This window comes from Cyrtonyx montezumae, unplaced genomic scaffold (genome assembly GCF_038088225.1).
Source record: "Cyrtonyx montezumae isolate F1298 unplaced genomic scaffold, pur_monq_1.0 scaffold_25, whole genome shotgun sequence".
NCBI lineage: Eukaryota > Metazoa > Chordata > Aves > Galliformes > Odontophoridae > Cyrtonyx > Cyrtonyx montezumae.
This window is the reverse complement of record NW_027071992.1, coordinates 12,541,569-12,554,852: the sequence shown is the minus strand read 5'-3', so window position 1 is coordinate 12,554,852 and position 13,284 is coordinate 12,541,569. Positions and strand designations below refer to the sequence as shown.

General features: G+C 38.3%; 1 protein-coding gene across 4 annotated transcripts in view; it reads left to right on the top strand.

Annotated features, from left to right (window-relative positions):
• NIPBL (NIPBL cohesin loading factor) overlaps nt 1-13,284 on the top strand; it is a 144,207-nt gene that overhangs the window by 66,713 nt on the left and 64,210 nt on the right. For all 4 annotated transcript variants that reach the window (XM_065739970.1, XM_065739972.1, XM_065739968.1 and 1 more), the window contains exon 8: nt 630-723. In XM_065739970.1, coding sequence (XP_065596042.1) covers nt 630-723 — 94 coding nt within the window. The remainder of the gene's footprint in view (nt 1-629; nt 724-13,284) is intronic.

The window sequence follows — 13,284 nt, the reverse complement described above, 5'->3', positions numbered from 1 at the left end:
TAGAATTATAGTAGAACTATTTTTATTGCTTTTGCTGTGTCGTGGAGCTTCTTTTAAGTGCCTTAAGTTTGTAAAACTGTCTAGATAGGCAAATAACTAGCTAAAATCTTGCAAGTTGTGGCATATACAAGACTGTCTCAGTTGTTTCAATTAGTGTGCTACGGATTTTGTTCAGTCCAGATTGGTATGCTGAAGGGTGCGAATATAAAATGTTAGTTTGCTTAAATGTAAAAATGTTATGGCATTCTAGATATGCTTTATAGGTAGGCTAATTGGAAAAACTGTTTATTTCATTTTAAAAGATAACTTTTATGCTGCTGTTATTATATAGAGTTTATACTTATGCTTACTAGCCTTTTGCTATAACTCCATGTAACAGGAAAGGATATATTTTTTTGGTGCATATTTGTGTGTGTATTTCTTCTAGGGGCTTTTGTGCCATGGAACATTATTATATCACAGTCTAAATTGTAAAGATTTTCATTTACATTATAATTTATAAATATTTTTCTAATATTTGTTGTATGGTTTTTCATCTAATCCATTTTATCAATGTATATACTAATTTCAGTGTTTATTTTATGAAATGTTCACGCTCATAATGATGATTTTTATCATTGTCACTTTAGGATGGCGATCCTTCAATAAGAAATGCTGCATCTTTTTCCTTGAGGTCACCACAGTCAGTCTGCTCTCCAGCTGGAAGTGATGGGACCCCTAAAGGTAGTCTAGCAGCCATATGTATCAATATATTTTTCTTTAAAGAATTTAAAGGAACAGAGTTTAAAGAGGTATTTAGTTAGTCCTTCTGACTTCTGTTTTCAAATGGGACTAAGGAGTATGTATTAGATTTCAGTAACAAAATTATTTTGAGCCCTTATCCAGAAGAAATTTCTGGAGGTCCAAAAATTGACAAGTGGTACTTCAAAACATATCTCAAATTAATGGAGGACAGAAGGATTTAAAATCCTTTCTACAATGAGGATTGAATTGTTTAAAAGAATGGATTCAGTTGCTCTGCATAACAAGTAGTTTCAAGGCAGCATTACGAGTATTGAACTCTTGACCACGTCAAAAGTGTTTTAACACACAACTCTTATATTAATTGCAATCATCAAATTTAAAGAGCATGAAATTGAAAGTAGTTTAATGAACACAATACACATAGCATAAATGAAGCCTGAACACCTTAGCTATGGAGAAGGAATAGGGCAAAATGTCAGTTGAAATGGAACAGAAAAAATCTGCTCAAAATAATTCTATATGCTAAAATCTAGAAAGCATACCACTATTTTTAATGTTATTGTTAAAAAGCAATTGTGGAGATGCCTGAGACTTAGTGAAGCAGGGGTTTGAGTGCTTTTTTGGTAGCAAAGTTTTTTTAGTGCTTCTGTATTATATAGCAGTAGTAGAAAGATACAGTAGCGCTTTCTTCCCTTTTAACCTTGAAACACAATTGATTCTTCCTGGATACTGAGGTTAGGTTGACAGGCAGATGGGACTGACGGCAAAGAAGGTGAGGTTGTTAGGCTTGTTCAGCTTTGATAAATCAAGTCCTCAGAGTCAGGAGCTTACAAAAGCCTTCCCGAACCTATGAAGAGGCTCTTCAGAGGGATGTGGAGAGAGGATAAGATAAAATAAACGTAAATTGAAATGGAAAGGTTTTGTCTGCATACAAGGAAAACCTTAATTATTAGGATAGTCCATCATTCTAAAAGGCTGTCCAGAGAATCTTGCATTCTCCATTCCAGGAGGTTTTTAGGGATAAAGCTATGCATAATGGTTTGACTTTGCTCACCCTGCTTTGAGCCAACAGATGGACTACAGACTTTCCAAGGTCCCATCTTAACTGCATTATCCTTTGATTCTGTGACTGCTAAATGATCTCTGGTTCATCAAATATAGATGTATACTGTATTAGGCAGTGGTGTAAAAAAATGTGAATCAAATGCAAGTGAAAAGTATTTGTACAGCATGCCAGCAGCATCATCATTTTAGGTGATCTTGTGGTAGAGCACTTGTAGACTTGTATAAATGCCAAAGACTAAACGTGGTTGTTTTTCTTAAACCAATTACACAAAATCCATGTTTGTAGAACAGTCACTTTGTGAATCTAAGCTTCTATCATTCAGATATGTGATTCAGCCAGAAGATTTCAGTTATTTTTGGTTAAATTGCAGCTATTTAAATTGACTGTCTCAGAATCCATTTTGAAGAGAACTCTCTTTATTTTTTCTGTTTTTGGTGTTCACATAGAAATGTTTCAGCTTTAGGGATGCTAAAAAAGTGCAAGGTATTTTTTTTATTTACATACCCATAAGATTTATTTTTCATGATGATAAAGCACATGACTGAAATACTGTTACTAGTGGTGGTACCACTGTGCCTTCTTTGAGATTAATTAATGCTGATTGAGAGAACAAGTTCTTGATGCTCCAAAAACCTTGCATTTACTTCCTCTAATCTGTTTTCATAAATATGCTGCAGACATCTAGATAATTACAATACTGCTTAGAGTACATGATTCCTAACAGTGATTTTTTGGATTGATTTGAAGTGAAGGTTGTTGATTGTGCTGATAAATTTTCCAGTGATGAGAAAACAAGTAATTGTGGTGAAATTTTCATTGCTGCCGTCAGTAGCCTTTGAAAGTTTGGTTGACATGTTGCAAACTGTGATAAAGTAAATCAGCAAAATGTGTAATTGTTTGCATGGAAGGGCAGAAAGAATGGCACTAGATGTGAGCGAAGAAAATGATCTCAGGGTAGGATATCACAGTATCTGTACTTCCTTATATAGTATAGAAATATGAGGTAATTATTGAAGATACAAGTACAGGCTGCATTGCATTTCTGTACTTTTGACGTGGAAATAGCAAAAACATATGGTGGTATGGAGATTGTAGTTGCAAAGTCTTGAATTAAGACTGAATGATAGCTGTCTAATTGATAGAAACTCAATGAAGTGTAAGTTTTGTTTGTAACTCAAGAAAATATTTCAGAGGTGACAGAAGTTGTATTTGTTCTTTGGTTTGGTTGTTCACTTACTGAATGCAGTAAAATTTCTCTGATATAGAAATTATTGGTCCATTTCTTTTGCTCCTGTAAAAGTACCAGAGTAGCTGAGGTTTCATGCAGAAAGTTTTAGGTTGGACTTCATCCTTTCTTGTTAGTATAAATTTTAATCATCTCACTATGAAAGCAGAATTCTGCCTCTGCTTCCATGCTGTTGTCTGCTACCTTGTCAGCTTTCATGGAAAATTCATTCCTGTGGATTCATATGTGAAGGAGAAATTTCTTTCTGTCAATCTCATAAAGTATTTGTAGAATCAATTACCCAAAATGAATTACTTATCAAAATTCTTTGTCCGTTTATTCTAATTTTCTACCACTTTGGAACTTGAGAAAAAATAAAATAAAAAGGAAGAAGGAAAAAAAATATATGTGTATTTAAAGACAGCTTTTAAAGGTGTGTGTAAAGGAATGTTTGTCTTGAGGTTTAAACACTCCTATTTTTGCAGTTCTGATTCCATACAGTTTTGAGAATTCCTTAGGGAAACGTTTGTAGGGAAAACAACAACCCTTACTAAACTAAACTTTGGCACCTTATTTTTCTTCTCCAGAAATAACTTGTATTACTTCCAGAAACTACATGTCTTACAGGAAATAATTCAACATAACCTTACAATGTTTTGTAAGACAGTGAGAATTACAGCCATACCCAGAATTTTTTTAGAAGCTGCTATCTTCCAAATTTGCGTGCGTACTTAATTATTTCCTGGATAATTTGGGAAGATCACTTCTATTTTCTGAAATACTTATAAGACTTCTGCAGAGAGTCTTTTCTACTTGGTCTCTGTATATAATGAATTGTAAGGAGACCTAAGAATGTTTTCAAATCTCTGTTGCAGACTTCAGTGCTGCCAAAGACACTTACAAAATAATATAATCTCTCCCTCTCTGCTTTGTATGAAAGGTGGAAGAAATTCATTCTGAAGTGTTTTCTGATAGGGTCAAAAAGGGCTTTCATTCTTACTTCTTCACATTTTAACTTTTTACACATGGATGCTTCCAAATGCTACAGTTCTAAGCTGGAGCAACCTAAGCTGTCTTTTTTTCACACAGTGTTTCAAACTGTGGAGAAAGTTATGGGACTCTTCCTTGAAATTTACTGAAAGACTGGAAAGTGAATACAGTCAATTCTGAATAAACCCTCTCATATCTATGTTCTTTATCTGTCTCATATACTATCCCTTTAAGTTTGAATTTGAAATGAAGTTACACTATTAGATAATGGATGTCAGCATAGTTTGTTAATGGAAAGAAATTTTATATATATATATATATATATATATATATATATATATATAATATAGTACAAATCTTGGGAAGACCTCCAGAGAAAGACTCTGAGATTTCAGAAAATGAAGTACAAAGGGAATTAAGGGCTTTCTATCTTCTTACTCTCACCCTGGGTGAGCTGTATTAGTGCCACGCCCAGTGATTTCCATCTAGTTTTTTTGTTAAAATGTCAGTAGCAGTTTATTTTCTCTTGCAATTTGTTTGAATTCTTATTGCTAGAAAGCTTTTTTTCTAACATTTTACATGAAACATTTTTGTTGCAGTTAAGAATAACGCTTCTTGATTTCTTTCCAGTGAGCAAGGAAAAACTATTCATGTCTGGGTTTTTGCACATATCCAAGACTGTTACAATGTCTTCCACCAACCTAAATCTACAGGTTGAACAATGCTGCTTCTTTCTGTTGTCTATACATAAGTCAGCATTTCTAAGCCTCTAAATGTCTTTCATGTTATTTGAGTTCTATTTTGTCTATTTGCCTCAGTATTGTACTGCCCTAAGTTGAGCACACAACACAGTTTGAAGACTTAGAAGGGATGAGTGCTTAGAAAATGACTTCCTGTGTTATATTCTTGTTACACATGAGAATATAGCTGCTATTTGGTGACAGATTAGATTCATTTTTGTCAACAGTTGAAGGGCTGGAATAAACATACTGATGTCTCTATGTAGAGTTTGTCCACTTTCTGGTCTTGTTATTACAGCTGTTTTTTCTCAACTGAGTAAAGTTTGTAATTTAGTTTCTTCCCTTAAAAATAGTTGCAGGGCTCTCCCAAATGCTCACCAAAAAGTTCAGTGTAATCACTAGATTAGTGAAGGCAATCTCTAATGCTATTAGTTGAAAGTTGATGTTGCCAAGTATTTTAATATTGCTACTCTTAAGACTGTGCTGTGCACTAGTTTAACCACATCGTATTCACTCATTTTTACCACAGGCTTGATACTCTTTCTTTGAAAACATTTTTTCAACATAGTGTACTTCAGTCTTATGGTGTTTTTGCTTAGACTTTCCACGGCTATTACTCCAGTTCTTAGAAACTGTTTAGGAAGTCATGCTTAAATCCAGATATCACATAACTTCTCTTTATTTCAAAAGGTCCACCACTTTATAAAATTATTTTGATTTTATGTTTATTCTTAGCAAAATCGCTTTGGAATATTAACTTATTCTCTCAATTTTTATGGAGAAATTGTTCTAGAATGCGCTGAAATCATACAGGCCATGTGTAATACACTAGACAGTCCTTCAGTAGACTTTTCAAGTGACTGTGTTTTCACATTAGAGAGCGGTGGAGGCACAAATGATTATTTTCAATTGTGAGATTGTTTTTGCTAGGTTTTCAGGGAGAATTTGTCGGATTCTGTTATCATGAAAAAATTCAATTTATTATGAAGGCGACTAAGGGGATCTTTTAAATTAGAATTTTTTTTTTGTTTGTTTGGTTTTTTGTTGTTGTTGTTGTTGTTTTTTTGTTTGTTTGTTTGTTTGTTTATAGGTTCATAGGTTCATAAGGTTGGAAAGGACCTACAAGATCATCTAGTCCAACCATCCTCCTATCACTATCCCTACCCAACTACTAAATCAAATCCCTTAGCACCTCCTCTAAACACTTCTTGAACGGCGCTAGGGATGGTGCCTCAACCACCTCCCTAGGCAGGCCATTCCACTGCCTGACCACTCTTTCAGAGAAAAAATGTTTCCTCAGGTCTAATCTAAATCTTCCCCGGCGCAACTTGTGGCCATTCCCCCTCGTCCTGTCATTATTTATCAGGGAGAAGAGGCCCACCCCCTCCTCACCACAATCCCCCTTCAGGAAGTGGTAGAGTGCAATAAGGTCTCCTCTGAGCCTCCTCTTCTCCAGACTAAACAATCCCAGCTCCCTCAGCCGCCCCTCATAAGACTTGTGCTCCAGACCCCTCACCAGTTTTGTTGCCCTTCTCTGAACACGCTCCAGGGCCTCAATGTCCTTCTTGTAGTGAGGGGCCCAAAACTGAACACAGTACTCGAGGTGCGGCCGTACCAGAGCTGAGTACAGGGGGATGATCACCTCCCTGCTCCTGCTGGCTACACTATTTCTAATACAGGCCAGGATGCTGTTGGCCTTCTTGGCCACCTGGGCACACTGCCGGCTCATGTTAAGCCAAGCATCAACCAACACCCCCAGGTCCTTTTCCTCTCTACATTCTTCAAGCTATTCTGCCCCAAGCCTATAGCATTGCATGAGGTTATTGTGGCCAAAGTGCAGGACCCGGCACTTGGTCTTATTGAACCTCATCCCATTGAGCTCAGCCCAGCTGTTCAGCCTATCCAAATCCCTCTGAAGGGCCTCCCTACCCTCATGCAGTTTGACACATCCTCCCAACTTGGTGTCATCTGCAAACTTACTGAGGGTATGCTCAATCCCCTTGTCCCCATCAATAAAGATATTAAACAAGATGGACCCCAAAACTGACCCTTGGGGGACACCACTTGTAACAGGACGCCAGCTGGACTTTACTTCATTAACCACTACCCTCTGGGCACGGCCCTCCAGCCAGTTCTCGTGCAATTTCTCAGCTTTTCCAACAGATAAACATCACTACAATATGGATGATTACCTCCTGCTTCTGCTGGCAACACTATTTCTGATGCAATCCAGGATGCCATTTGACTTTTTGGCCACATGGGCACATTGCTGGCTCATGTTCGGCCGAACATCAGCCAACACCCCCAGGTCCATTTCCTCTACACAGTCTTCCAGTCGCCCTGCTCCAAGCCTGTAGTGTTGCCTGGCGTTGTTGTGGCCATAGTGCAGGACCCGGCATTTGGTCTTGTTGATCTTCAATCCATTGGCCTCAGCCCAACTATCCAGCCTGTTCAGATCCCTATGTGGAGCCTTGCTTCCCCCAGGCAAATCAGCACTTCTTTCCAACTTGGTGTCATCTGCAAACTTACTGAGGGTGCACTCATCCAGGTCATCAGTAATGATATCGAAAAGGACAGGCCCCAGTACCAACCCCTGTGGAACACCACTTGTAACTAGTCTCCAGCTAGATTTAAGTCCATTCACCACCACTCTCTAGGCCTGGTCCTCTAGCCAGATTTCTACCTAGCAAAGTGTGTACCTGTCCACTCCACGAGCTGCCAGCTTCTGCAGGAGAATACTATGGGAGACAGTGTCAAAGGCTTGCTGAAGTCTAGGTAGTCTACATCAACAGCCTTTCCATCATCCACCAGATGGGTCACTAGCTCATAGAAGGAGATCAGATTGGTCAAACAGGACCTACTTTTCATGAACCCATTCTGTCTAGGCTCAATTCCACAGGTGTTGCACACATACTGCATATCTCCCTCAAGTTGATTTGCTCCATAACCTTTATTGGCTCTGAGGACAAGCTGATGGTTCTGTAGTTCTCCAAATCATCCTTATGGACCTTCCTGTAGAAGGAAGTCACACTGGCAAGCCCCCAGCCCTCTGGGACCTCTCTGGTTGACCAGAGATGCTGAAAGATGATGGAAAGTGGCTTGGCAGTCACCTCTGCCAGCTCCTTCAGTACCCTCAGGTAGATCCCATTCAGAGCTCATGGACTTGTGGCAGTCCGAGTGGAATAGTAGGTCTCTGACTGTTTCCACCTGAATCAAGGGGGATATTTTCTGTTCCCCATCCAAGACTTCCTGGTCAGGGGGTAGAGTACCTGGAAGGTAACAGATCTGACTTTTAAAGTCAGCTGTAAAGAAGGCATTGAGACAATCAGCCTTTTCATTACCCTCAGTGGTCATGTTTCTTACCACATCCAGTAAAGGATGGAGATTCTCCTTAGCTCTCTTCTCACTGTTAATGTATTTGTAGAAAAGTTTTTTGTTCTCTTACCCCAACAGACAAGTTGAGTTCAAACTGGGCTATTGCCTTTCTGATTTTTTTTCCTGCATATCCTAGTAACTTCTTTGTACTCTCCCTGAGTTGCCTGTCTCTTCTTCCTCAGGAGGCAGATTCTTGTTTTCTCCTGGGGCCTCAGGAAAAGCTCCATGTTCACTCACACAGCTCTTCTTCCCCACTGTCTCTTTTTGCCGCACAGGGGGATAGGCTGCTTCTGTGCCTTTAAGATGTTCTTCTTGAGGAAGGACCAGCCTTCCTGGACCCCTTTATTACTGAATCCCAAGGGACCCTCCCTAGCAGTGTCCTGAACAATTCTAAGTCCAAGGTAGCAGTTTTTCTGCCTTCCCCCTCCCCCCGCCCCCTTTCTGGCTTCATCAAGAATCAAGAACTCCACCATTTCATGGTTACTCTGTCCCAGGAAAGCTCCCATCCTCCACATCTCCCAGAAGTCCTCTGTTTGTGAACAGCAGGTCTAGCAAGGCAGCTCCCCTGATAGGCTGTCTTACCAGCTGTGTCTAGAAGTTATTTTCCATATACTCTAGACACCTCCTAGACTTCTGTGCTGTACTGTATTTCCAACATATATCAGGGATTGAAATGCCCTGTGGGAACAAGGGCTGGCAATCACACAGCTTTTGCCAGCTGCTCACAGAACACCTTCTCTGTCTCTTCATCCTGGTCAGACAGTTTATTATGGACTCCCACCTGGGTGTGTGCCTTGCTAGCCTTGATCCTTACTGATAGAGACTCAACCTTATCATTCCCAGCCCAGAGCTTAACATCAAAACACTCTTAACATGAATAGCCACACCACCACTCTTCTTTCCTTGCCTGTTCCTTCTTAAGAGCTTATAGCTGTCCATTGCAGTACTCCAGTTGTGGGAGGATCCCACCATGGATCCCACCAAGTATGCCTTTTGCATGATGGTTTCCAGCTCCTCCTGCTTGTTGTCCATGCTGAGTGCATTGGTGTAGCTGCACTTCAGCTGAGCTCCTTATCTCATCCTCAAACCCATCATTGTTCCTCTAGGCTCAGGTCTAGTGGGCCTAGCTTTATCCCCTCCATACCTAGTTTAAAACTCTTTCAGTGAGTCCTGCCAGGTCCTGGGCTAGGATACGTTTTCACCTTTGAGACAGGTGAGACTCATCAGCAACCATCAGACCAGACACTGAGTAAACAGCCCTATCACCAAAAAAATCAAAATTCTTGCTATTGCACCAGCCTCCTAGCCATGTATTTCTGAGATGAATTTTCCTGGTCAGTATCTTTCCCTACCACCAAAGGAATGGAGGAAAACACCACCTGTACATCTACTCCCTCTCTGCTCACTAACTGCCCCAGTCTCCAGAAGTCCTTTTTGATAATTCTTAGCATTCTCTGAGTGTTGGCCTGAACTATCAAGAAAGGATAATAGTCAGAGAGGTGAAACATACTAGGACGTTTCCTTTAAGTATCCCTGGACACCAGTGAGGCAGCACACTTCCCTGCGGTAATGTTCATGGAGTCTAGAGACACAGTGTAATCAATTTAAAAAGGGATAGCACTTTGAAAATTTGAGTTGTTTCTCTCCAGAAGCAAACTATGAAGCAGGTATTACATCAATCTTTGTGTGTTCACTAGTATTTTTTTCTCGTCTCGGTGCATAACAACAGTACTTCTGGCAAAAGAACATGTAGGATTGGTGTAAGGTTTTCTTTGAACATATGGGAACCTTTACCTGAAAGTGATTTAAAGGAATGTGAAGATACTGTTTGGAGTGAATCTTCTGAGGTCATTGTTATGTGACTGAACAGCTACTGATTCTTCTAAATATGACTTCTGTGTTCATGATCACCTTAAGAATTGGTTTTTAACCATGTGCATTACAGCCAAGAACGTGACTAGTGATGGGACTTTGGTGCACCAACTTTGAAAGGCGAGTAGATAGTTCTAGAGAGGCTCAAAGATGATCAGAGAGAATTTCATGGATGGTTGTGTAAGATGCAAGTACTATGTCACAATTAGGAAGAATGCAGTCCAAAAAATTTAAGATTTAGATGTGTGTAATCTCCTGAACAGAAGCTTGTTTCTTTGCTACCCAAATTACTGATGTACAGTGAGCAAGTGAAGACATTTAATGGGGAGGAGGGGGGGAGGAAGGTATTTTTGAAACTAAATTCTCAAGGTGCCTATGTCAGTAGTAATGTAATGCATTTTGTAGTTGCTTGCATTACAAAGGATACGAAAAAATTGGAAACTTACAGGAAAAAAAGGGCGTTAAAAGTGCTAAAGCCGTTTGTAAATCTTCTTCCATACTCAGTGCCATCTATCACTAAGAAAACTAACATAACCAATCCTCGGGTTATCATAGGTGGTCAGGATGACTTTGTAAAAGAGAAGCTGTAGATGCATTGTTTATGGGTGTATTTGTTCTTTGTAGAGTTCTTTTTTCACGATGTTACCTACTTATCAGTTATACTTGGCATTATCTGGGTCATCGTTGGTCAGTAGTGTTAGAATGACCTTCCCAAATCGGAGGAAAGTCCTTTTTTATCTCACAACTTCTGTATATTCTTGCCATACAAAGAAGTTTGCATAAGGTTCTTTTAATGTTACTGGCAGTTCAACAACGGAAAGTCAGTTGTTTTTTTTTCTCCCGAATTAGTCCACAGCTGTATATTGAGACTGGAAAACTTCTTACATATTTCTCTGTTCTAAAAGAATATTCTGACATTGGGGTCACTCACAAAGGTCACTTCCAAAGATCATCATACGTTTTGCTATAAGGACAGCATTTACCTTCTCAGCTTTATTATCTTGACTGCTTCAGCTAATGTATCATACCTGTCTGCCTGTTCTTTCCATACAAACATTTCTTTTGCTGTCAAAAAATCTTACGAGAGCTTTGTTCTCAGATATATAATGTCTCAAGCCTTTGCCCACAGGAAATATTCCAGAAATATTCTTCAGTGGCAATAGGCAAAACTCATTCTGTCTGATGAATGATGTTTTGTCTTAAGTCTAAGCATCCAACAGTGTGGTACGTGTTCAGTGTGTGCTAAGTGTTCAAAACTACTAACATCTGTGGTACAATTAAACTCATCCAGAATACTCTTTGTTTTTTTTTTCCCAATTGCTTCAGTACCTAGGTATTGCACTGCTTATGTCCATTTATTGCCAAGGGCTTAACATCATCTTTAGGTATCTCAGAGATACATTATCACTGGAATATGTACTTTTAAAATGCAGTTTATAGTCTTCACCTTCAATGCCTTTCAGGAATTCCATTCAGCGGGTAGACGGCTATTCGTAGTGCTGCCTAGCAGAGAGAAGTCTGTACTTCATTTCTTCATTTGCTAAGTACATTGAATGTAGTGTACTGAAATCCTTCTGACCTCCAACTCCAAGTCAAAGATTAAAAAAAAAAGTCTCATCTGTTGCTGCTCTGTTGTTTTTCAGCATGAAAAATATAAATTAATACCAAATCAGAATGATCTTGTCTTATTTACTTAAAAGTTTAGGGCAAGGGGGAATCATAGCTTTGTCCTCTCTTTGAGTCATAACTATAGAACAATTGTCATTTCAATATTTCAGTTTCAGAGATATTCATTTAAGTGACTCAAGAGTAAAGATGTCAGTAAATTCTCTTTGAAAAGTTTTGAGCTGCCTGTAATATTTGAAGACAATGCAGCCTCTGTTTCCACTGACTGGTACTCATTACCTTAAAAGAAATAAATTGTTAGCAATTTTTGCTATGCTTTATGCTGAAACAATCTTATAAATTATGTTTTAAAGAGATGGTAATTAGGATGAGTGTGTGCACACGTCTACATGCATATCAAGAACAGAAATCTGGTGGAAGGCAAGTGAAAGACTTTTGTAGGGTGCAGCCAGGACATTGGTATGTTGCATCTAACTTGAGGAGGTGAAATGAAGCAGCAGAAAAGTCTCGAGAGTCAGGATTAATCAAAGCAGGGTTTCCCGTCATTGTAGATATTATTGGTAGAATATAAAGTTTGTTTCCCATGGTCAAAGAGAACTGTGTGTGATCATTTTATACCTAGCATTACATACGCATCTCACAAAATTTACTGTTAGAGAAAATCACAGATAGCAGTCTGCAAAGTCGTCAGTAAGGAAACAACTTCTATTCGAACTGAAGCTTTGCAAGACTTATCCATTCTTTCTTTCGTTTACAGATTAGTACACTGTTTAATTATTAATATTTCTTAAAATATCTACTATACATGTAAACTGCAGAATAAATCTGCTTTCTTGTTTAATGGTGTTTCTTGAATGAAGCACATGGGGGACCTGTCTTCCAATAAATTTTTGAGTGTTTTTAGAAGTACTGACTTATGGTGATCAAAAACAGAATGACTAACAATACCTCAGTCACCTCTTTCTGAACATCAGTATTCCCTTGTGGATGAATGGGATCAAATAAATGTTTCCTTTGTTTAAACAAAAGCAAGCTGGAGCCTTGTGGTCCATCCTCTTTTTTTTCTTCCTTCTCTTAGTTTCTTTTCTTTTTCTTTCCTTTCCTTTCCTTTTTATTTTATTTTTTTATTTTTATATTTTTAAATGTGTAAGTTACTTGCCTTTCAAAGTTTCTTTCTGGGCTGATAGTTACGGGGAGCTGTATTAATTTGAGAAATAAAAAAATTAAAGTTAAATGTGCTGAATTGAAGAATGTTTTTAATGAAAAATGTCCACTTTTAAAATATTTTTGTAGATATGCTCAAAGTCTGGAATTATTGCATGTAGAAGTAAAAATTTGTATGTTTAAAAAAACAGACAAAATAAAAAAAGAGGTGAGGTATGGCAGAATGGTAAAATAATGCCTTAAGACAATTAGTCTTTTCTAGATAATAACGGGGATGTAGAAAGGGGGTAGAATGAGTTTACCAAAACTAAAAAAAAAAAACCAAAAACTTGAACTGTCAGAGTCAAGCAAGAAGGAAAGGCCAATTTATCTTTTAATATGTTTTCTATTTTCACCTTTCTATGGAACTGTAAGGTAGGGAAACACCCTAAACTATATTTCTATGTTTTGTTGTTTTCTTTTTTTCTTTTTTTTGTCTGATT